At 43.5% G+C, this 22,592-nt stretch overlaps 1 protein-coding gene across 18 annotated transcripts in view; it reads left to right on the top strand.

The window, feature by feature from the left end:
* RAPGEF2 (Rap guanine nucleotide exchange factor 2) overlaps positions 1-22,592 on the top strand; it is a 269,637-nt gene that overhangs the window by 95,366 nt on the left and 151,679 nt on the right. For 17 of the 18 annotated variants that reach the window (XM_024976984.2, XM_024976973.2, XM_024976988.2 and 14 more), the window contains exon 4: positions 13,869-13,952. The exons of the other annotated variant lie outside the window; for it this stretch is intronic. In XM_024976984.2, coding sequence (XP_024832752.1) covers positions 13,869-13,952 — 84 coding nt within the window. The remainder of the gene's footprint in view (positions 1-13,868; positions 13,953-22,592) is intronic. 18 annotated transcript variants of the gene reach the window in all.

The following is a 22,592-nucleotide window of genomic DNA, read 5'->3' as shown; positions in this document are numbered from 1 at the left end:
TCTTTTCCCTGGAGGAGGAGCTGCCCTTCCCTGTGGTGTTGCTCCTCTCCCCCAGATCTCCCTCCCCTGGAGGAGGAGCTGCCCCTTCCCTGTGGTGTTGCTCCTCTCCCCCAGATCTCCCTCCCCTGGAGGAGGAGCTGCCCCTTCCCTGTGGTGTTGCTCCTCTCCCCCAGATCCTCTTCCCTGGAGGAGGAGCTGCCCCTTCCCTGTGGTGTTGCTCCTCTCCCCCAGATCTCCCTCCCCTGGAGGAGGAGCTGCCCCTTCCCTGTGGTGTTGCTCCTCTCCCCCAGATCTCCCTCCCCTGGAGGAGGAGCTGCCCCTTCCCTGTGGTGTTGCTCCTCTCCCCCAGATCCTCTTTTCCCTGGAGGAGGAGCTGCCCTTCCCTGTGGTGTTGCTCCTCTCCCCCAGATCTCCCTCCCCTGGAAGAGGAGCTGCCCCTTCCCTGTGGTGTTGCTCCTCTCCCCCAGATCCTCTTTTTCCTGGAGGAGGAGCTGCCCCTTCCCTGTGGTGTTGCTCCTCTCCCCCAGATCTCCCTCCCCTGGAGGAGGAGCTGCCCCTTCCCTGTGGTGTTGCTCCTCTCCCCCAGATCTCCCTCCCCTGGAGGAGGAGCTGCCCCTTCTCTGTGGTGTTGGTCCTCCTCTCTCCTGGTCCCTCCTCCCCCTGGAGGAGGAGCTATGGCTTTGCACTGCTGCTTCCCCCACCGCCCCCACCTCTGATTCCTTGCCCAAACTCATAGGATAAAGATGCTCAACTGTGAGCTTGGTATGTTGTGATGTACACATGTGCTGTGTGTAAGTACGAAAATTCAAATACTCGTGGATACATGCCTACCCACAAATAGACTTACTTAAGATTGTTTTATGTACATATGGTGATAGTTTAAGGTTTCTCAGCAATGCTTTTTGGAGAAGGCGATGGCAACCCACTCCAGTACTCTTGCCTGGAAAATCCCATGGACGGAGGAGTCTTGTTGTCTGCAATTCATGGGGTCGCGGAGAGTCTGACTGAAGCGACTTAGCAGCAGCAGCAATACTTTAAAAAATACAATATTTTATATTTACTTTTAATCTTTGAAAATGTTTTATTTTTGTGATGAATCAAAGAGCAGTAAAATAAATCATTTAAAAATGTATTTAGTTGGTGAACTCCATTAGGGCAGAAACTGCATTGGGTTAGATTTACGCTTGTGTTGCCCAGCACAGACATTTGCATCTTGTCTGTTCTCATTGTTATTTTTTTGCATTTACTTGAAAGGAATTATTCCTTTGCTAGATCAGCTGAGAAAGACCTTCTTTATGGTCTTTCAGGTAAAACAGCATGCATGTTTAGGGTTAGGGTTAAGTGTTAAGTCCTTTGTATTGATTTTCTATGAAACTACTTAGTAAAAACCTGAACTCTTCTTAAATTCAGCTGTTTAAAGTTGCATGTGGTCAGCAAACGAGGTTTCCTCCCTGTGCTTTCGGATTGGTGCGGCCACAGTGCTCTGAGCTGACAGTACGTGTCAACCCTGACCTTGGCAGTGGGGTGGGCAGGTTTGGTGTGGGTTTGTTTCTGGACGGCTGCAGGTTCTTTTTAGAAATTCTGGTGCCAGTTTGCTGTAGGTGAGGAGCAGGTTTACCCTGAAAATGAAACTGTAGTGTGTAACTGAAAGACGCAGATGTGTGAATTTCATGACCCACTGGTGTTTTTCAGAAGAGTTTCTGCTGTTAAATTTGAGAAATTGTCCCTCAAGTCCTTGGGTTTAGCCGTCTGCCCTCAATATAGCTGAATCACTGATGAATGGATTGTCATAAATTGTAATCTGTGTCGATGTTTTTTCTTTAATTCAGAAAAAGTTTATTGAGTAACTTCATGACACTTAAGACCTCACTCCTTCATTTTGTTTTTAAAATGAATTTTATAAAGTTAAGAATGACTATATGTTGAGTCTGTAGAATCTTTGGCTTTACTAGTTCTTTAGTTGTTTATATCATTCCCTTTGCTGGTTTAGTGAATTACCCTGGTTAAAAAAAATTATGTCCACATATTCCCCCCATTTTCAAAATACTAATTTTTAAAAAATAAAAATATTTTCAAAATACTTTAATATATTCAAAATAAAATATTTTCAAAGTATTTAGCTGAAATAGCCTCAATACTTCCATCAGTTGTCAGAGTTCTTACTGATTTTACTGATTTATCCTATTTGTTGGATTTAAGCCACTATAGTGTGTTGAGAGAAAATTAAGGACTTTCTGAAAAACTTAATGTTATAATGATGCTGTTTTTCCATCAGAGTTTTTAGTGATAAAAGTGAAGTAGCTTCTTAGGATTTGGAACTTTTAGGAAATGGAACAAAAAGTCAGCCTCTGCTTGTAATATGTGTTTTCATAAGTGTGGAAATTTGTGGTTATGTGCTTGTATATAATTAAATATTATGAAGTATATAATTTTATAGAACAGTATTGCTGTTCTTTACGTCAGGAATGTGTGTGTTAACCCTTGGTAGAGGACTCTTTCTGTCACGTGTCCTACACTTGATGGCTTTCTTTGGACGGTGATCTGGTGTTGTCAGGGTTGCACACTGCCCAGCTCCTTTAACTTTTCTAGTGAGCTTACTCTCTGCCATTGGCTGCACAAAAATGTATCATACATATTTTGTCTTGGAGCATAAGGCTTAGAGTCCCATCAGGGAGCAACAAAAAATTTTATTAAACTTTTTGGTAAATCCAGTAGCAGAAGTGACAGTAATACATTTGTGAAAAAGAGCACAATTCTTACGTATCTGTTCTATCTGCATGTTGGAAGGTGGCAATTGTCAGGGCTACAATTTTAAGCCCTGAAACACTTCGTTCATGGGAAATCCTCCTCGATTCCATCGTGGTGGCTGTTAGTGGTGGAAGAGCTGGATGAGTTTCTGTCCCCTGGGGCTGGTCATGTCCCTACTCAGAATCTCTGGTCTGAACTTGCTGCTGGGCTCCCGTGAGAAGGTACAGGATCATCTGGTGTCAGAAGGCAGAGTTAGTCCTGCTCTGGTTTTTGCTATAATTGTATACATGAGAGTACACGTCTGCACCGGTCAGGAGAGACTAGTGACCGTGTGTGTGTGTGTCGGAGGGGAAAGGGGGTTAGAATAAGATGTCAGACTTCAGCAGGGGCTTTGGAGGGGACCCCACAGGATGTGGTGGTGGGTTGTGCAGAGGAAGAAATTCAGGAAGACTTTCTGTTTTCTGGTTTATCCTTCGACTGGATGATGTTACCAGGACAGCAGCTGTAGGAAAAGAAACAAGTATTTTTGTAGTCGTGGTGTCTGGTGGCCGGCCCTCTGAGTTCCTTGCTTGTGGGCTCCACTTCCTTGGTGGAATTTGGATGGTCTTCATTTTGGTTCCCACTGAACGAAGCCAGTAGGCCCGGGAGGTAACACTGCTCCCAGATGCCGGCGCTGCTGTGTGCACCTGGGGCTGCGTCCGGGTGGTGTGCATAATGCAGTGCAGCCTCCGTTCTAAACCCAAACCTGATGCTTGCGGGTCCACGTGGCTGCGTGTCCCTGCCCCTTCCTGAGTGGGCTCCCTCTCCACCGGCCCTGGAGGTTTCTGGCTGTATCACCTGCCGTGTTCCTGTGTGGTGGCCGCCTCTGTGCATCTGTGTGTCCTGATGCTCAGTGGCTGTCGCCCCATACAGCCCCATAGGGCATCCTCCACTCTGGTCCCTCCTGCCTGTGCTGCCGGGGGACACCTGCTCCCGGGAGACACCCTTCCTGTAGACCCGATGCACTCCTTGGGCACTAAATTCTCATCCTGATGATGTTTTTTGCATGGGGACCATTTCTCTAGTTTCTGTTGGTTGACATCCCCTCTCTCCAAATACACACACACACAGACCAGATGTCAGTTTGTGGCTGGCAGGGGTGGGTGTGAAGCTCTGTGTCCACAAGGACAGGAGTGCCCTTGCCTGAAGCCCCTTCCTCACCCCATTCCTCCTACCCTTTTTGAAGCCTTTTGGCCACTTGGACTTCACTTAAATTTTTGTATTCTATTAGCAACTGAATTAAGTGGCTTCTCTCCAATTACTTTTTTGCCCTTTGATAATTCCCTTTCTGACTTATTCTGTTTTCTTTTGAGTTATTAGCTTATTATCCTCACCCCTCCTCACTCCACTTCCCCATCTCCATCAACTTGCGCTTGGTCCCTGTATTCAGTCTGCTTCCTAAAGGGGAACCTGGGACAACACAGCTACTCACAAAGCCCTTTCATGGGGAGACACTGCCACCCTGTGGACATCTAGGTTATTGTCAAGGACGTTCTTTAACCCTCATTTCATTTTTCTAATTCCTGGTAAATTCAAACTCATGGCTTTGACTTTCAGACACTTTAACACCTCACTTGAGTTAGTGTCTGCTGCTGCTATGTCACTTCAGTCGCGCCCGATTCTTTGTGACCCCAGAGATGGCAGCCCACCAGGCTCCCCTGTCCCTGGGATTCTCCAGGCAAGAACACTGGAGTGGGTTGCCATTTCCTTCTCCAGAGTTAGTGTCTGTTCAACTATTAATTAACTTATTAATAAAATATCTGAGTGCAAGTTGAGCATCGTCCAGTGTGTCCGTGGAGTTACTGAAGAGTAGAGGAAAGACTTCTGAGATGATGATACTCTGCTTCCTGTGAGCAAGTCCAAAGTGGCTGGGAACCCAGCAGAGAGTGACTCACTTTATTTGGAAGGTACTAAAATGTTTCTCAGAGGAAGTGGTCGTTAACCTGGAATTCAAAGGATGAGTAAGGAGTTTACTAGGCTGAAGGTACCCTTTAGGAGCTGGAAGAGCAGGTTTGTTCGAAGGCCCTGAGGCATAGGGGAAGGAAATGGTGTAGGTTGGTGAGTGGCATGCAGTCTGAAGCCCAGGACTTGTTGGGGTTGAGAGCAGAGAGGAAAGGTGTAGGTGACCCTTTCAGAGGTGGTTGTGAGAGAGAGGAAGAGACCAGTGTTCTGTGTCCCTGCTATGCAGGGTGCTTGGTATGTATTGTGTCTTTAAATCAGAGTGACGTTGTGAAGGACTAATATCCCCATTTCACAGTTGAGGAATCAGAGCCTCAGGACCTGACGTCACCAGGATCACATGGCTGGTGTGACAGAATGTGTGTTCCAAACCTTTGCTCTTTGCAGGGCATCAGACTGCTGCTTTTAGGTGCTGGTTGTGGGGGCTTGATCTCGGTTCCCTGAGCAGATGCTGCCAAGATCCTGACCTGTTCCCACAAGCTGCAGCTCCTGGCCCTGCCTGCAGGGGGCCTCCATGCAGGTGGAGGGAGACACCTAGGTTGCTCAGGGATGAGAAATGGATAGAGAAAAGCACGAAACAGAATGAATTAGACGGGGTAAGTATTTTGGAGTGTGGGAATCAGTGAGAAGACCTTATTGAAGAAGTGGTGTTAGAGCCATTCCTTTGGGGTGCAGGGTGACTTAGAAGGTAGGGAGATACCATCTAGGAAGGGGGTTTGTGCTGAGGAGCAGAGGGAAGTGAGGTGGAAAGGGACCAGGTTACACATTCCAAGGCTACACCTGCCCTTCTGGTTTAGCCCAGGAGATGTGGGCACCTAGACTGGTCAGTCGTGATGGCTTTTTAGGGTCCTTCTGTCTGATCACACGGCATAGCGGATCGGTCATTTTATGATGTCCTGTTTATATTTTGCTTGCTTGTTTTGTTTGGCTTGATTCGTTTTCTCTCTGTTGACAGAATCAAAACAGAAGCTCTGCTGAGGGCCTTATCATACCCTGGGCTTTGTGGCTTTCATCTTGTTGGGTGTAGGATGGAAGGTGTTGGAATCAAATCTTTGTCTGTTGGAGTTCTTAGCTCTGTCTAAAACTTCTAGGTCTTCTCTGAGTGTCCATTTTGGTGATCAGAGGGGCCTCTGTAATCTCTAGGTGTCTCTTTTCTACCTGTTACTGGTGATGTAACACTAAAGTTATTTGCAAATGGTCAGTTACTCTGAGATTCAGCTTTTACCATTTCAGCAATCCTTGATGGGACTCCTGAGCTCATAATTTTAAAACATTAAACAACTGGGAAAAATATAAATAACATTGGTGAGTAAAATTAGTTGTATCCACAGTGACTGACGTGAGGTATTTTTTACCCCTGGCCATTTGTTCCTGTTAGGCTTGTAATTATTATTCTACTAGTCAGTCTTCTGTTAGCCAGCTGCGTTGCCACATATGTCTGCAAGCGAGATCTCAGATTCATTTTGCTTCCCTTCTGAGTGTAGACAAGTTGGATGCTGTTACTGCTAAGTAATTTCTTTCTCTTCATTTCTTTTTAAAAAGTAGTCATTACTTGGCAATATAGAGTTCGCGATGACAGGTGCCCTGTGGGAAGGGGCGTGGTTGCAGATGTTGAAGAAAAATGGGTTATGTCTACACTGAAACACTGCCTGCCTGATACATAATTATTATAAATGCAGGAGAGGGCAGGTATCACAGTGGTTTCTAACGAACTCAGGAGACTTTTCTGGCCAGTTGAGTAAGACAGATTTTATTGGTGGATCTCACTGTGAGAAACTTAAGCCACTCATTCTTCTTGTGTTCTTGGTTCTATTCTCTTTTTGTAAGAAAGCCTTCCTCAGTGATCGGTGCAGATAAATAGAAGAAAACACTAGAATGGGAAAGACTAGAGATCTCTTAAAGAAAATTAGAGATACCAAGGGAACATTTCATGCAAAGATGGGCTCAATAAAAGACAGAAATGGTATGGACCTAATAGAAGCAGAAGATATTAAGAAGAGGTGGCAAGAATACACAGAAGAACTGTACAGAAAAGATCTTCATGACCCAGATAATCACGATGGTGTGATCACTCACCTAGAGCCAGACATTGTGGAATGTGAAGTCAAGTGGGCCTTAGAAAGCATCACTACGAACAAAGCTAGTGGAGGTGATGGAATTCCAGTTGAGCTGTTTCAGATCCTAAAAGATGATGCTGTGAAAGTGCTGCACTCAATATGCCAGCAAATTTGGAAGACTCAGCAGTGGCCACAGGACTGGAAAAGGTCAGTTTTCATTCCAATCCTAAAGAAAGGCAATGCCAAAGAATGCTCAAACTACCGCACAATTGCACTCATTTCACATGCTAGTAAAGTAATGCTCAAAATTCTACAAACCAGGCTTCAGGAATACCTGAACTGTGAGCTTCCAGATGTTCAAGCTGGTTTTAGAAAAGGCAGAGGAACCAGAGGTCAAATTGCCAACATCCGTTGGATCATCGAAAAAGCAAGAGAGTTCCAGAAAAACATCTTCTACTGCTTTATTGACTACAACAAAGCCTTTGACTGTGTGGATGACCACAAATTGTGGAAAATTCTGAAAGAGATGGGAATTCCAGACCTCTTGACCTGCCTCCTGAAAAATCTGTATGCAGGTCAGGAAGCAACAGTTAGAACTGGACATGGAACAACAGACTGGTTCCAAATTGGGAAAGGAGTACATCAAGGCTGTAAATCGTCACCCTGCTTTTTTAACTTCTATGCAGAGTACGTCATGAGAAATGCTGGATTGGATGAAGCACAAGCTGGAATCAATATTTGCTGGGAGAAATATCAGTAACCTCAGATACGCAACTGAGTGCCGAAGAATTGATGCTTTTGAACTGTGGTGTTGGAGAAGACTCTTGAGAGTCCCTTGGACTGCAAGGAGATCCAACCAGTCCATCCTAAAGGAGATCAGTCTTGGGTGTTCATTGGAAGGACTGACGTTGAAGCTGAAACTCCAGTACTTTGGCCAGCTGATACAAAGAGCTGACTCATTTGAAAAGACCCTGATGCTGGGAAAGATTGAGGGCAGGAAGAGAAGGGGATGACAGAGGATGAGATGATTGGATGGCATCACCAACTCAATGGACATATGTTTGGGTAAACTCCGGGAGTTGGTGATGGACAGAGAGGCCTGGCGTGCTGCAGTTCATGGGCTCACAAAGAGTCAGACACAACTGAGCGACTGAACTGATGCAGATGACGCCACCCTTATGGCAGAAAGCGAAGAAGAACTAAAGAGCCTCTTGTTGAAAGTGAAAGAAGAGACTGGAAAAGTTGGCTTAAAGCTCAACATTCAGAAAACGAAGGATCATGGCATCTGGTCCCATGACTTCATGGGAAATAGATGGGGAAACAGTGGAAACAGTGTCAGACTTTATTTTTCTGGGCTCCAAAATCACTGCAGATGGTGACTGCAGCTATTAAATTAAAAGACGCTTACTCCTTGGAAGGAATGTTATGAGCAACCTAGACAGCATATTCAAAAGCAGAGACACTACTTTGCCAACAAAGGTCTGTCTAGTCAAGGGTATGATTTTTCTAGTAGTCATGTATGGATGTGAGAGTTGGACTATAAAGAAAGCTGAGCGCCAAAGAATTGATGCTTTTGAACTGTGGTTTTGGAGAAGACTCTTGAGAGTCCCTTGGACTGCAAGGAGATCCAACCAGTCCATCCTAAAATTAATCAGTCCTGAATATTCATTGGAAGGAGTGATGCTGAAGCTGAAATTCTGATACTTTGGCCACCTGATGAGAAGAACTGACTCATTTGAAAAGAGCCTGACACTGGGAAGGATTGAGGCCGGGGGGAGAAGGGGACGATAGAGGATGAGATGGTTGGATGGCATCACCGACTCAATGGACATGAGTTTGAGTAAACTTTGGGAATTGGTGATGGACAGGGAGGCCTGGCGTGCTGCAGTCCATGGGGTCGCAACGAGTCGGACAGGACTGAGCGACTGAACTGACTGATAAGATACGAATCTTTAAAAAAGACAACTCAATAATAAAGACATTATCAGCAACATGAATGAGCCTAGAGATCGTCATATTGTGTGAACTAAGAGAATGGCAAATATATGATATCACTTAAATGTAGAATCTAAAAAAGGATACAACACTGCTGTATTTAAAATGGATAACCAACAAGGACCTACTGTATAGCACATGGAACTCTGCTCACTGTTATGTGGCAGCCTAGATGGGAGGAGAGTTTGGGGGAGGATGGTTACACGTGTGTGTGTGTGTGTGTGTGTGTGTGTGTGGCTGAGTCTCTTTGCTGTCCACTTGAAGCTATCACAACACTGTTAATAGGCTATTTGTGTGCTCAGTACTTAGTCATGTCCGACTCTTTACAACCCCGTGGACTGTAGCCCGCCAGGTTCCTCTGTCCATGGGATTTTACAGGCAAGAATACTAGAGTGGGTTGCCATTTCCTTCTCCTGGTGATCATCCTGACCCAGGGATCTAACCTGTGTCTCCTACATTGGCAGGCAGATTCTTTACCACTGAGCCAAGCTAATGCCATCAGCCATACTCCAGTATAAAATAAGTTTTTTGTTTTTTTTAAAAGAGTAAGGACTTCAAAATAAAAATTTTGCCACTGGTACCCACAAATGTTACAAAAAGTGGTACAAATGAATTTATCTTCAAAACAGAAATAGAGTTACAGATGTAGAAAAATAAGCTATGGTTACCAGAGGGTAATGGAGGGGAGGGATAAATTGGGAGATTGGTATTGAGATATGCACACTACTGTGTATAAAACAGATAACTTTATGTTTTAAACACACACACACGTCGCTTAGTTGGTAAAGAATCTGCCTGCAATGAAGGAGATCCTGGTTTGATTCCTGGGTTGGGAAGATCCTCTGGAGAAGGGGAAGGCTACCCACTTCAGTATTCTGGCCTGGAGAATTCCACGGACTGTGTAGCCCATGGGGTCGCAAAGAGTCGGACACGACCGAGCAACTTTCACTTTCACAAATGTATATATTAAAACAGATTCACTTTGTTCTACACCTGAAACCAACAAGCTGTTGTAAATCCATATACTCTGATTAATATACTTTAAAAATTTTTTAAAAATCAAGGCATTTTGACTGTCATATTTGGCGTGGCAAGTAGTACGTGCCCACCAAATCCAGTCAAGTGTTGGCAATGGTCATTCTCTGCAAATACCTCCTGCAACAAACACAGCTCTTCTGAGTTAAGATTTGAATTTTTTGGAAAAGGGAGAGAAGCAGCTCATCCATCAGGCAAATGACATTACAGTAAGTGGGAGAGGTCTAGAGGACCAGTTTCTTATCTTCACGTTTTAAATCTTTGCGCGGCTTTCCTGGCATGAAGCATCAGCCCTATTCGTAGGATAACCGGTGGGTGTTCAGGGGACCAGAGTGTTTACTGTCGCAGTATTTTGTCCATTTTGGATGTGGGTTGCTTCTCCATGCGTGTTTTCTGATCAGCACCGGGAAAGCTGAGTTTACAAACCTTGTGTTTGTTTTGTCCAGAGTAATTTTACCTTCCAAATGGACCTATATGGAATAACTAAAAAGCCAGGGAATGTTTGTTATATTGTCTGTGTCATGGTTCATCTGGACCATGAGGACATTTATCGTGCTTCTTCCCTTGATAATAGTTCATCATTTGTGTTTACTGTGTCACGTGCCTAGTCAGTCAGTGGTGATCAGCCTCAATTACCTACTTTTCTAGATCTCATTTCTGTCCACCAGTCTTTTGGTGATAAAGGGAGCTTGTAAGTGCAAGAGCAGAAAAGTTTACAAGATAATTCTTTTTCTTCTTTTTGTTTCAGTGATTTATTACTTGTCGTTAAAAAATTTAAACCATTCTTGCATTTGACAGAACAGAGTTTTACTCGACAGAAATCATAAATTAATAATATATATTGTCACCATATAGGAAGAGAAGTACATTTGCCCTGCCATCCCCCCAAATTAGGTGAGTCGGTGTTAATTGCAAAAGCTCATGACTAAAGACTGGAGAGAAAAAGGTATAAATTATTTTTTGAAGTACTTTACATTTTCATTTGTGAAATCATTTTACTTTGATGGTTTCTTTGTAACTAAACTTGATAGTAATTTTCCTTCATGTTTTCTTGAGGCTTTGCTATTGAGGACTGAGCAGTTGTAAAACAGAGTATGGACTTAGGGGGAAACAGTGAATTGTTGATTTGAGTTAGAAGCAGATAGCAATGAAAACGATTAGGTGATGTTAATTAGTGTTTTAAGTAGCTTATTCAGAATTGTAAATAGCACTTGTGTGGGTGCCTGTATGCTAAGTTGCTTCATTCACGTCTGACTCTTTTGCAACCCCATGGACTGTAGCCATCTAGGCTCCTTTGTCCTTGGGATTCCCCAAGCAAGAATACTGGAGTGGGTTAGCATTCCCTTCTCCAGGATCTTCCTGACCCGGGATCGAACCCGCAGTCTTATGTCTCCTGCATTGGCAGGCAGGTTCTTTACCACTAGAGCCATCTGGGAGGTCTTGGTGTCCTTTACAAACTTTAGAATCTGTTTGCCAAAATAGCAGAAGATTTGGCAGAGGTTGCTGCAGACTGTTCAAGTGTGGTTTGCCAGGATGCAGGTTCCATGCCGTCCTCTCGGGAAAGATGGGTGGGTGTGTACCTCCTTCCAGTGGTTGGAATGTGCTCACGGTGCGGAGGTTTGGAGCGGCCCCCTAGAGTCTGAGATGGGGGCCACGGGCTGGGGTGACCGAGCCACACAGCAGGAAGAGCCTGGTTCCAACACCGCTTGTTACTGTACATGTGAAAGAAATGAACTTTCTCTGCGCTTCAGCCACTGCTGTGTTTGGCTTTCTGTTTTCATAGTAAGCTGAACTCTATCCTGACAAATAAATTTGATAAACTTGGCTCTTTAAAATACAAAGAACTCAGCACATGGCAAAAAGCACACTAAACGAAGTCAAAGCTGAAGCAGCAACCTGGGGAGAAGGTTGTCACAGCTCATGTCTTCAAACTGATAGTTTTAATAAAGTGCTTCCAGATAAGAAAAAGTCCCACGGCTTGTAGAGCATTGGCTGAAAGTTATGATTTCACAGAAGAAGGAATGCGTAGGGCTCGTGAACATAAGAAAGGTGCTTTTACAATAATGAGAGGAAAAGTAAAAGTGAACTGAGATACAGTTTTTGTTGAGCAGATTGGCAAAACCCCCAAAGTGTGATAAACAACCAGGTTCAGGGATGGAATGCCCTCACCCCTCGCCTCTCCGCTCCCCCTCCGCCCTGCCAGGCTGCCCGGCGCGAGGCCTCTACACAACCTCCGTGCCCTTGGCTGACAAGCCTCACCATCTGGGAGCTACTGGCCCCTCATCCCCTTTGCTCAGATGTGCTCTTTTCAATGAGACCATTGTGCTCTGCTCATTGAGCATTTAAAATTATCACAACCCACTCCTATTTTCCTTGCCTTACACTAACTTATTCCTCAGAGCATGGATTTATAATTTACTAATTTATTATATTTATTGTTTATTTCTTCTTTTATTTATTTTTTAGCTTTTTGGCCATACCACATGGTATGTGGGTTCTTATTAATAGTTCCCTGACCAGGGATCAAACCCATGCCCCCTGCCTTGGAAGCACGGACTCTTAAGCACTGAATAGCCAGGGAAGTTAAGTGTATTTATTTTTGTGTGTATTGTCCAACCAGAATATAAGCCCAGGAGGACAGGGATCTTTGTTGCTGTTGTTTCCCGAAGTCCCCTAGGCACCTAGAACAGCCCTCATTGAAAATTTGTTAAATATTTATTACATAAATAGACTCCACTAGCATGGCCTTTGGGAGGTGGTAGGCTCCTGAGTTACTCAGTGCTGCTGTTGCTATCACTTCAGTCATGTCCGACTCTGTGCGACCCCATAGATGGCTGCCCACCACGCTCCCCTGTCCCTGGGATTCTCCAGGCAAGAACACTGGAGTGGGTTGCCATTTCCTTCTCCAATGCATGAAAGTGAAAAGTGAAAGTGAAGTTGCTCAGTCATGTCCTACTCTTTACGACCCCACGGACTGCAGTCTACCAGGCTCCTCCGCCCATGGGATTTTCCAGGCAAGAGCACTGGAATGGGTTGCCACTGCCTTCTCCGGAGTTACTCAATAACCACCCGATATTTATCAGAGTTACTGTCTGTGCCCTTTGACTCAGCAGCTGCACATCTAGTTACTAATCACATTTACTCCTGTAGGTACAAGATCATTCATTACAGTTTTCATTTTATTTTTCAATGATTGCCTACGTTAGAAACCACTGAAATGATGGCCAGTAGGGGCTTGCGTGGCTCCCTGGTGGTCATAAATAAGGAATCCCCCTGCAATGCAGGAGATACAGGAGACTTGGGTTTGATCCCTGGGTCAGGAAGATCCCCTGGAGGAGGGTATGGGCAACCCACTCCAGTATTCTTGCCTGGAGAATCCCAGGACAGAGGAGCCTGGTGGACTACAGTCCATGAGATCACAGAGTGAGATGAGAATGAAGCAACTTAGCACATACGCAGGGACTTGCTTAAGTCAGATAAGCCACGTCTAATAAGAGAGCTGTCTTCTGATGAAAAGACCTCTGCGTCAGCACATAGGAAGGAACAGCGTAGCATATGCCCTCTATTCTGTATAAAGAAAAGAGGGTGGAGGGAATGAGTGTTTGTCCATCCTTGTGTGCATAAGGAAGTTCTAAATGATGCTCACAACTGTGGTAGAGAAATGTAGGGACTTGGGGGAGATGGCTGGGAAAACTCAGTTCTACTCTTTACCTCTTTGTATTTTTCTTTTTATGAAACAAAATAAAATATTTTCAGCTCAAAAAATTAAACTGAAAAATAAAACTTGGAATGAAAATGGCACATGCTGTAGGTTTAAATATACTGATAGATATCTTTAGGTTATTTGGCTGTGAAAAATCATTTTAAAAAATTATTCCAGTGGTTGAAGACTGGTATTTTAGGTACATGTTTTGTGATATTTCATTGTTCTTCAGGATTCTGAGATTAACATGGGTACAGTGTGCTTTGTGTGTTTTTATTTTTATTTCTGTTTGTTGGAGATAATCATCTGATGTTACTGTCTTTTCTTTTCAGTCCTGATGATATTGGGACCTGCTGGTACATCCTTCTCTCCGGTTCCGTGTTCATCAAGGAATCCATGTTTCTTCCACGAAGCAGGTATTCTATAGACGTTCTGGAGTAGATGATCCATAGAGCTTGAAATCCTTTTGCAGAATGAGTATTTTTGCAGAATTCCTCTCTGCTTTAATTTCCTATCCTACTGACTGACACAAAGTAGGGCAGTACCTTGGGGTGCTGGTATGTAAATCTTAAGAAAGGACTCTTCTGTGTTGTACACACTGTTCCAACCTCTGTAACGAAGGGCAAGGGTGAAGAACACATCTGTGATATGCTCCGTGAACCTGGCAGGCTAGTTGAGGTCATGTTTGTTCAGAGGGACTGAAGACTGCCTCTGTAACAGGGAGTCTCCTGCCCATCTAACGAGAGGCCGAGGGGGTTCCATGGGCCCATGTGGGATGAGAAACCCAGCTGGCTGGGGCTGCCCCCAGGCCCCTGTGGTCTCATCTCTGGGACCCTTCCCCTCTCCCAGGCTCTCGCTGTGGTTTTGGCTCCCAGGTACTGACTGTTGATTTGTGACCTATGTCATTGACATCCGTACCATTTGATGGTTGTGTCTGTGTCTTTTCTTCTGATCTTCAGGCCACAATCTGGGGTGTGGGCTGGGGACAGCTGTTACCTGGTTCCAATCAGCTATAGCCAGAGAGGGTCAGAGCTCCCCAGCCACAAATGCAATTGCCTGTGGGTGGGTTCCTGAGGCCTCCTGGGACCACTGAGTTTCAGGAATTGTTTTTTTCCGCCTGATTGTATATTTTTTACAATTAAATATTTTAATTTTGTCTAAAGATTTTAAAATCTTAACTATCTTTATTTAAAATGACTGAACACATACTTTATTTAAATTTATTAAAGGGTAGCAATCGGTGCCCTTCCAAGCTCCACCTTCTATAACCTAACTCTTTTATAAAACATACTATGATATGTTCTTGATAAATCATTCTGAATGGATGAGGGGCATGTGAAGAAGGTATTTTACACATTTTTCTAAGAAAGAGTGTGCAGGATAGGGAGAGGAAGTTTTTATTGGCTGGGGGAGGTACAGAGGTGTGGGGATGTGTCGGGGTGGCAGAAAGGAGGGCCAGAGGCACCGCCTCCAGTGGGAGCATCCCCCAGCCTCCAGCCTCCCCGCCCTCTTGGTGGCCAGTGTTACTCTCCTGGGAGAATGGCCCATGAGGGAAGGAAGCACTGTTGCCTGTTTGTTTGTTGTTCTCACAGTGTAATTGATCCCAGTTGTGGGACGTTGAGGGTGCTGATGGGGCCTTGATCGTAACAGAAGTCATAGTTGTAGTGGTACTGCAGTGATGCGAGAACCAGGCTTTGTCAGTAGTGCTTTTTTTTGCCAGGCGTCATTTGGAAAGCTTTATATATAAATCATTTAACTTCATAACTGTCCCTTGAGGTAGGTGTGGTTGTTATCTGCATTTCATAACTGATTTAAATGGCAGTGTAGGCTGGGGGGTGGTCGTCCATCCTGGAATTCTGCCTGGGAGGCCTGGTGTGACCCTGTGAGAGAGCCCTGTCATCCCTGGGATTCTGTTTCCCAAAGAGATAGAGAATTGACTAGAATACTCTTCTCTTTCCTTCAAACATATGACCTACTATCTGCTCCCTTTCTGGGGGCTCTGACTCTCTTTCTGAACTTGGAAGTGAGTAGAGGCAAAAAATATTTAAGCATTGTTATATATTAAAAATGAAATGTAATTTTAATGTAAAAAATAATGGTAATTACCGTATAAATGATCAAAGAGAAGGAAAATATTACCTGAAGTCTCATCCAAGATAGTGATCCTTTAATATTCTAGTCTTTTCCCACTTAGCCTTACATGTATGTGTTCTACATACTTAAGAACATACTTAATAAACAATTTAAGGTCTTGCTAATTTCAATTAAAGAGTATGTATGTGCTTGGCTCATAATGTCAGAAACTCTTTATAAAGGCTTACTCATTATGCATTTTGATGTCTGTTTAATGTTCAGTTATTTGAACTTCCCACAATTTGGTTAATAATTGTAAAGGGTAAGTTTTTGATACCTTTTATTATAAATAATGCTATAATGAATGTGCTTTGAAGTTTATGCATCTTAGAGAGAACCGAGGTTAGCAACTTCATCATTGTGATACCAGGTCTGTTTTATGATTGAAATCTATAGACTGAGTTCCCAGCATGGCAGAGGAACCCCATGGCTGTCTTTCTTGATTGCCAGCCATCGTCAGCTTCAAGTGACAGCTTGTTGTAACTTGTGAAAAGGGAACCGAATGTTCTGAAAACTGCTGTTCTACGAGAAAGAGGACTTGCAGTTCAGACCTATTCCATGAACACATTGGCTCCCATTTCTAATTATTTTCAAAGATGACACAAGTTACTCTTTGGCTGTCAGATGCTGGCGAGTCAGGGCTGTAATGGGATGAGGAGGGACGGTGTTTCCAACTGAGTGACAAGCCAGAGCTATTTATAGGTTGTTTCTTCATGTTGCACCTGGTGGCCTTTGCTGCGTCCAACTTGTTTGTTTCCTCTGGGGATGTTGCCTTAGGAACAGTCCTGAAGGGCCCTCCGCTGGTCCTGCCTTAAAGGTTGACAGTGAGTCATAGGCGCTTCCCTGTCCAGCAAACACTGAGGTTTGGCCAGAGCATCCTGTGGACTAGGTGTTAGGAGCAGTCTGGTTTTATAAAACGTCCAATTCATGGGTGACTCTCTCTGTTTACCATGTTTTTCTCACATTAGCCTGGAAATTGGTTATCAGTAACCTGACCATTCTCTTGAAAGTTTCAACTCATTTTGAAAGTGATTCACCCTAAACAGCTAGTTCTGTATCCAAACACTTTGAACAACATTGTCATATTTTTAACTAATTCTCCTGAAATTGCATTGATACTGCCCAATGGGTAGGGTCGTGTCCATGAAGAAAATCTGCCGTTTGGCTTCCAGATTTCATGAGCTTTATTGGATTCCTCAGTTGACATTTAGGCCAGCATTTTATGTGTTTATTTTTTATTTTTGTTTTCTTTTTAGACAGATGAGGATTGTTCTTTATTTTGGTTGTTCAAGCATGAGTATTGTTCCTTGAGATGTTTAACATTTGTGGAGCTCACGAATTCCTTTGTGGCTGTCGGTGACAACATGCCCACTCTGCCGCACTGTAAGCCATGTCAGTAATGAGATGTTGTTTTATGAGTTTCGTTGTAAACCTATTAGATATTTACCAAGTTTTGAAACATGGATATTTGCACAGTGGCTGTCGTATCACTTAGTAATGTTACATATAAAGCTAAACTCTTATTTGGAGTACAGTTTGGGTTCTCGAAGCAATGTACAACATATCGTTGTTTTTGTTTTATTTAAAATAAATTTAGTGTTTTTGTATGATCAGAAGGAGGGTGAGCAAAGTAAGGCAGGAGTACAGCAGGGATTGTTCTCACTCTCATTTAGGAAAAGGCCGGAGTGGACACTTGCATAGATGAATGGAAATGGTATAGACTGTGTGTATTTTTCTAAGCCTATAAGCAGAGCAGCTGTGGTCACTAAGTGGTCCAGGCTTTGCCCTGCTGTTTACATCTGCCATCATTGTAGCTGGATTGGTATATTTAGACAGTGACAGGCAAGGGGTAGTGAAGTGTCTTGAGGAAGGAGTTTTTCCCCTTAAGGTTTTCAGAGGCATCATTTGTAGCTACAGTGGGGCTGGTAAGCAGTAGATGAAAGTTATCTCAGCTGAAGGTGCAGTTGTAAAAATAGTTTTTAAAGGAACATTTGGTTTTTTGTACTTAATGGACAGGACAATATTAATAATGTTCATTGCCCTAATGTGCTCCAAATCCATGTATTTAAGGAACTGTAATAGGAATTGCTATATTCTTAAATTTTCTTACTTCTAAAACTGCCCCACTTTACAAATACCAAAGCCTATTTATAGTAAAGTCATAGAAAAGTAACTTGGGTTAATATTATTTTTCAGTTGCTGACTTCTTTGAAAGGCTGATAATTTTAGGTATTAAAGATAGGCCCAGACTGTTTCTAAACTTTCAACGTGATTTGGATTGTTTATAGAGAAGGACATAGTTTACCTAGGTTTTTGTTTGACCACACTACACAACTTGTGGGATCTTAGGATCTTAGCTCCCTGACCAGGAATTGAATGCTGGCACTTGGTGTTGAGATCTTGAAGTCCCAACTGTTGAACCACCAGGGAATTCCCTTACCTAGGTTTTGTGTTAACTCATAGGATTGGACTCTTTTTCTACTAATATAAAAATCATTTTTACACCTATTTGTAAAAAAAAAAAAAAAGTAAAAAAAAAAAACAAAACAGTACACTAGATGTTACAGACATGAAGCTCTACTGTTATACAGATTCTTCTTGAATTTATGTCGGTCATAATCTTGGGGCAAAAAGAAAATAAAAAACACTCCTACTAAAATATTGAATCTAGGGACTTCTCTGGTGGTACTGCGGTTAAGACTGCATGCTCCCGAGGCAGGGGACCTGGGTTCAATCCCTGGTCAGGGAACTAGATCCCCACATGCCGCATCTAAAACCTCATGCAGCCAAATAAAACACTGGATCTGATTTTTTGAGTAAATTTAATCATAAAGGCCTCCAAGGAAGGGCCTTTCCATAGAAATGATCTTGCATACCATATTTAATTGTAAACAGATAATATTTTTATTGCTCTGACAGTTAAAAACTTTCTCTATTTTTAATATTTAGAGCAGTCAGTCAGCAGTCTCTACCCTTCTGTATCAACGAAGAACCAGATGTCAGGCTGAAGGAAAAGAAGCCCAGACTAGCTGTGAGCCTTGGAACTTGAGTGATGACAAGGGAAAGTTCATAATGAAAGCTGGGCGCCAAAAAAGGTTGGGGACAGAGGCTACACAGAAGGGCGAAGGCTTCTCACGCATGGGTCTTAGGGTCTGGGGACCAGATTTTGTTTGGCGGCAGACGTGGTAGGTGAAGCAGCCTGTGCTCTGCATGTGGCATAAGAAGTCAGATCAGTAACTGGAAAGCGCTATTGGTGGGAATGGCTAAACATTGAAATGCCATCAAAATTTGGGATTGGTTTACTGATGCTTTTCATATTTATGGGTTTTTCTCTCTTATTCTGAAGTGGGTTTGGTAGAGTTCCAATTTTGAGGCCTATTTCTGTGTTATTTCCAATGTTAGTTGAAACTTGCCTTAAGCCCTACCATTTGGTCTCTGTGTTCTGGCATCTACACGGAAGCACGGTGGTCTCCACCCTGCGGGCAGGCAGTTGAATACCTGCCTGGGGAGATGAGGCAGTCCTATGTGCAGTGTGAAAGAACTGCATTAAATGGTATAGGATCGTTAAATGGTATAGTGTGAATCAGTTTAGCTAAGGCCACACCAAAGGCAAAATCCTCTCAGAGACAGGAGTATTTTAATGTATGTAGATGGTAGTTAAGTGTGGCTCTTGAGGAAGTGAATTTTATCTTAAAAAAAAAAAAAAGTTATTTATTTGGTTGTGCCCTAGTCTTAATTCCAGCTTGTGGGATCTAGTTCCCCAACCAGGGATCGACCCTGGGCCCTCTGCACTGGGGGCTAGGCCTCTTAGCCACTAGACCACTAGGGAAGTCCTAAGGGAGGGAATTTGGAATTGGGTTAATGGTTTAGACTGTTGGGCAGTGGTTGGAGAGGAGATCTGGATGCAGAAAAGAGCATGAGTGACAGCTCAGGAATACAAGTGAAGGAGAGTCCAAGCCTGGGCAGTAGGTCCAACAGGGCCATGCGAACAGGATCGTTTTTCTGGAGTAGAAGTGCACCTCCAGGCATGGAGAGGTGAGTTGCCAAGCATTGATGACAGTAGCGGTGATGGGAGCCCAGTTTACAAGCCTGCATCCCTTGGCTGGCAGCCCAGGGCCGCTGGTTGGTTAGGTCTCAGGTGACATTGGCAGGGGCTGAAGAGGAAGTACAGCGTTGGTTTGCACCTCGGTGGCCGTGTCCACATACCGTTAGCACTTCCCTTCCATTGATACCAGATACACCCACAATGTAAAAATTAAAATTATGCTAGGGTGCTTTCAATAATCACATTTTAAATTAGATCTGGCAGCTCTAATGAGGATAAGTGGGGAAACAAGACATTTAACTAATCAGTTCTGAGAGGCTGAAATAACTATTCTCGTTTTGATTCCTGTGACAAACAATGACTTCTGGATATTAAAAATTGCGGGCCTCCCTTCTGCTTGCCAGTGTATGTGATAAGTTAATTGATCGCTTTGAGAACTCGCTGGTTGTTTTCAGTAGTGAAAGGGGGTGAAACAATGGAAGAATGATTCTGTGTCTGTGCAGTAGGGACTTAAGGTACGGTTAAATATTCCTTATTCCACGTAAAGGGCTGCATAGGATTAGAACGTCATATTCCAGAAAGGGCACAGATTTGTTTTGTCATGTGATGCCATATTGGAGATGGAGGCTGGCATTTTAAAAATAAGTGCCTGGTGAATTATGTCATGGAAGAGCACCTTTACTGGGCATGAACTGTATCTGAAAGGTGTGAAGGGCAGTGAGAGGCAGAGCGCTGGAAATTGTTCATCACAGGTGAGGTTTACCCCTTAGCACTGGCAACATCCCAACAGTAGCAGCACAGATGAAGCCCAGAAGGTTATGAAAGGAGGGATGGGAAAATAGAAAAACAAAAGAAAACCATGAATCATCTTAAACTGCCACATTGAGTTTTAAAAATAATGTACTGATCTTACATACCTTCTCACGTGTGGAGATACCAGTAACGTATAACAGGATTAAATGAGGTGATACATAAGCTTCTCAAAAGTTTTCTTTATAGCCAGTACTATTAGAAGTTTCTTACATTTCTTTAAAAGAAAACATCATCCCTTCCTTCTTTCTCCCTTCTTTGCTCCCTTCCAAGAGAAACCATAAGACTTTGAGGTGACCTAAAGTGAGTAGGTAACAACAGAGTTAGAAGGGCTAATAAGTTATGTTGTTGCTGTTGTGTGGTCTATTCTAACTAACACTCCTCTCTCTCCCAGTGGTTGCTCAAACTCATGTCCACTGAGTCAGTGATACCATTTAACCATCTCATCCTCTGCTGCCCACTTCTTCTTTTGCCAGCATCAGGGTCTTTTCCAGGCTCTTCACATCAGGTGGCCAAAGTATTGGAGCTTCAACTTCAGCATCAGTCCTTCCAATGAATATTCAGGACTGATTTCCTTTAGGATTGACTGATTTGATCTCCTTGCTGTCCAAGGAACTCTCAAGAGTCTTCTGCAGTACCACAATTCGAAAGCCTGAATTCTTTGGCACTCAGCTTTCTTTTATGGTCCAACTCTCACATCTGTACATGACTACTGGAAAAACCATAGTTTTGACTGTCTGGACCTTTGTTGGCAAAGTGATGTCTCTGCTTTTTAATATGCTGTCTAGGTTTGTCATAGCTTTCCTTCCAAGGAGCAAGAGTCTTTTAATTAAGTTATAAGAACTGCTTATTTCAAGCATTGTTTGTGTACTCAATTATCATGCTCTTTTATCACCTTCAGGAGCAGGTGATTGGGACCTGTATTTGGCCAGTTAATGAAATAGTTGGTTAGGCAGGGAGTCATAGAAATGTACTTCTGTTTGCTTTCATGTGATCTGTACATATAAACATATGTATAACTGGATATAATTGGATTAAAATACACACCTATAGGCATAAAGGTGTGTGTGTGTGTACACACGTGAGTGTACACATGTGTGTGTGTGTGTGTATGAGTGTCAGCCGGTCCTCTGGGACTTGACTGTTTTCCCTCCATCTTCTACAGTTATTTTCCCCACATCCAGCCCAGCAGCAGTGAAAAAATTGACATACCTGTTGACCATCAGTTCAGTTCAGTCGCTCAGTCGTGTCCGACTCTTTGTGACCCTGTGAATTGCAGCATGCCAGGCCTCCCTGTCCATCACCAACTCCCAGAGTTCACTCAAACTCACATCCATCGAGTTGGTGATGCCATCCAGCCATCTCATCCTCTGTCGTCCCCTTCTCCTCCTGCCCCCAATCCCTCCCAGCATCAGAGTCTTTTCCAATGAGTCAACTCTTCACATGAGGTGGCCAAAGTACTGGAGTTTCAGCTTTAGCATCGTTCCTTCCAAAGAACACGCAGGACCGATGTTCTTTAGAATGGACTGATTGGATCTCCTTGCAGTCCAAGGGACTCTCAAGAGTCTTCTCCAACACCACAGTTCGAAAGCATCAATTCTTTGGCGCTCAGCTTTCTTCACAGTCCAACTCTCACATCCATACGTGACTACTGGAAAAACCATAGCCTTGACTAGATGGACCTTTGTTAGCCAAGTCATGTCTCTGCTTTTGAATATGCCATCTAGGTTGGTCATAACTTTCCTTCCAAGGAGTAAGCATCTTTTAATTTCATGGCTCCAGTCACCATCTGCAGTGATTTTGGAGCCAAAAAAAATAAAGTCTGACACTGTTTCTACTGTTTCCCAATCTATTTCCCATGAAGTGATGGGACCAGATGCCATGATCCTTCATTTTCTGAATGTTGAGCTTTAAGCCAACTTTTTCACTCTCCTCTTTCACTTTCATCAAGAGGCTTTTTAGTTCCTCTTCACTTTCTGCCATAAGGGCAGTGTCATCTGCATATCTGAGGTTATTGATATTTCTCCTGGAAATCTTGATTCCAGCTTGTGCTTCTTCCAGTCCAGCG

This window comes from Bos taurus, chromosome 17, assembly GCF_002263795.3.
Source record: "Bos taurus isolate L1 Dominette 01449 registration number 42190680 breed Hereford chromosome 17, ARS-UCD2.0, whole genome shotgun sequence".
NCBI lineage: Eukaryota > Metazoa > Chordata > Mammalia > Artiodactyla > Bovidae > Bos > Bos taurus.
This window is presented reverse-complemented; position numbering and strand designations above follow the sequence as displayed.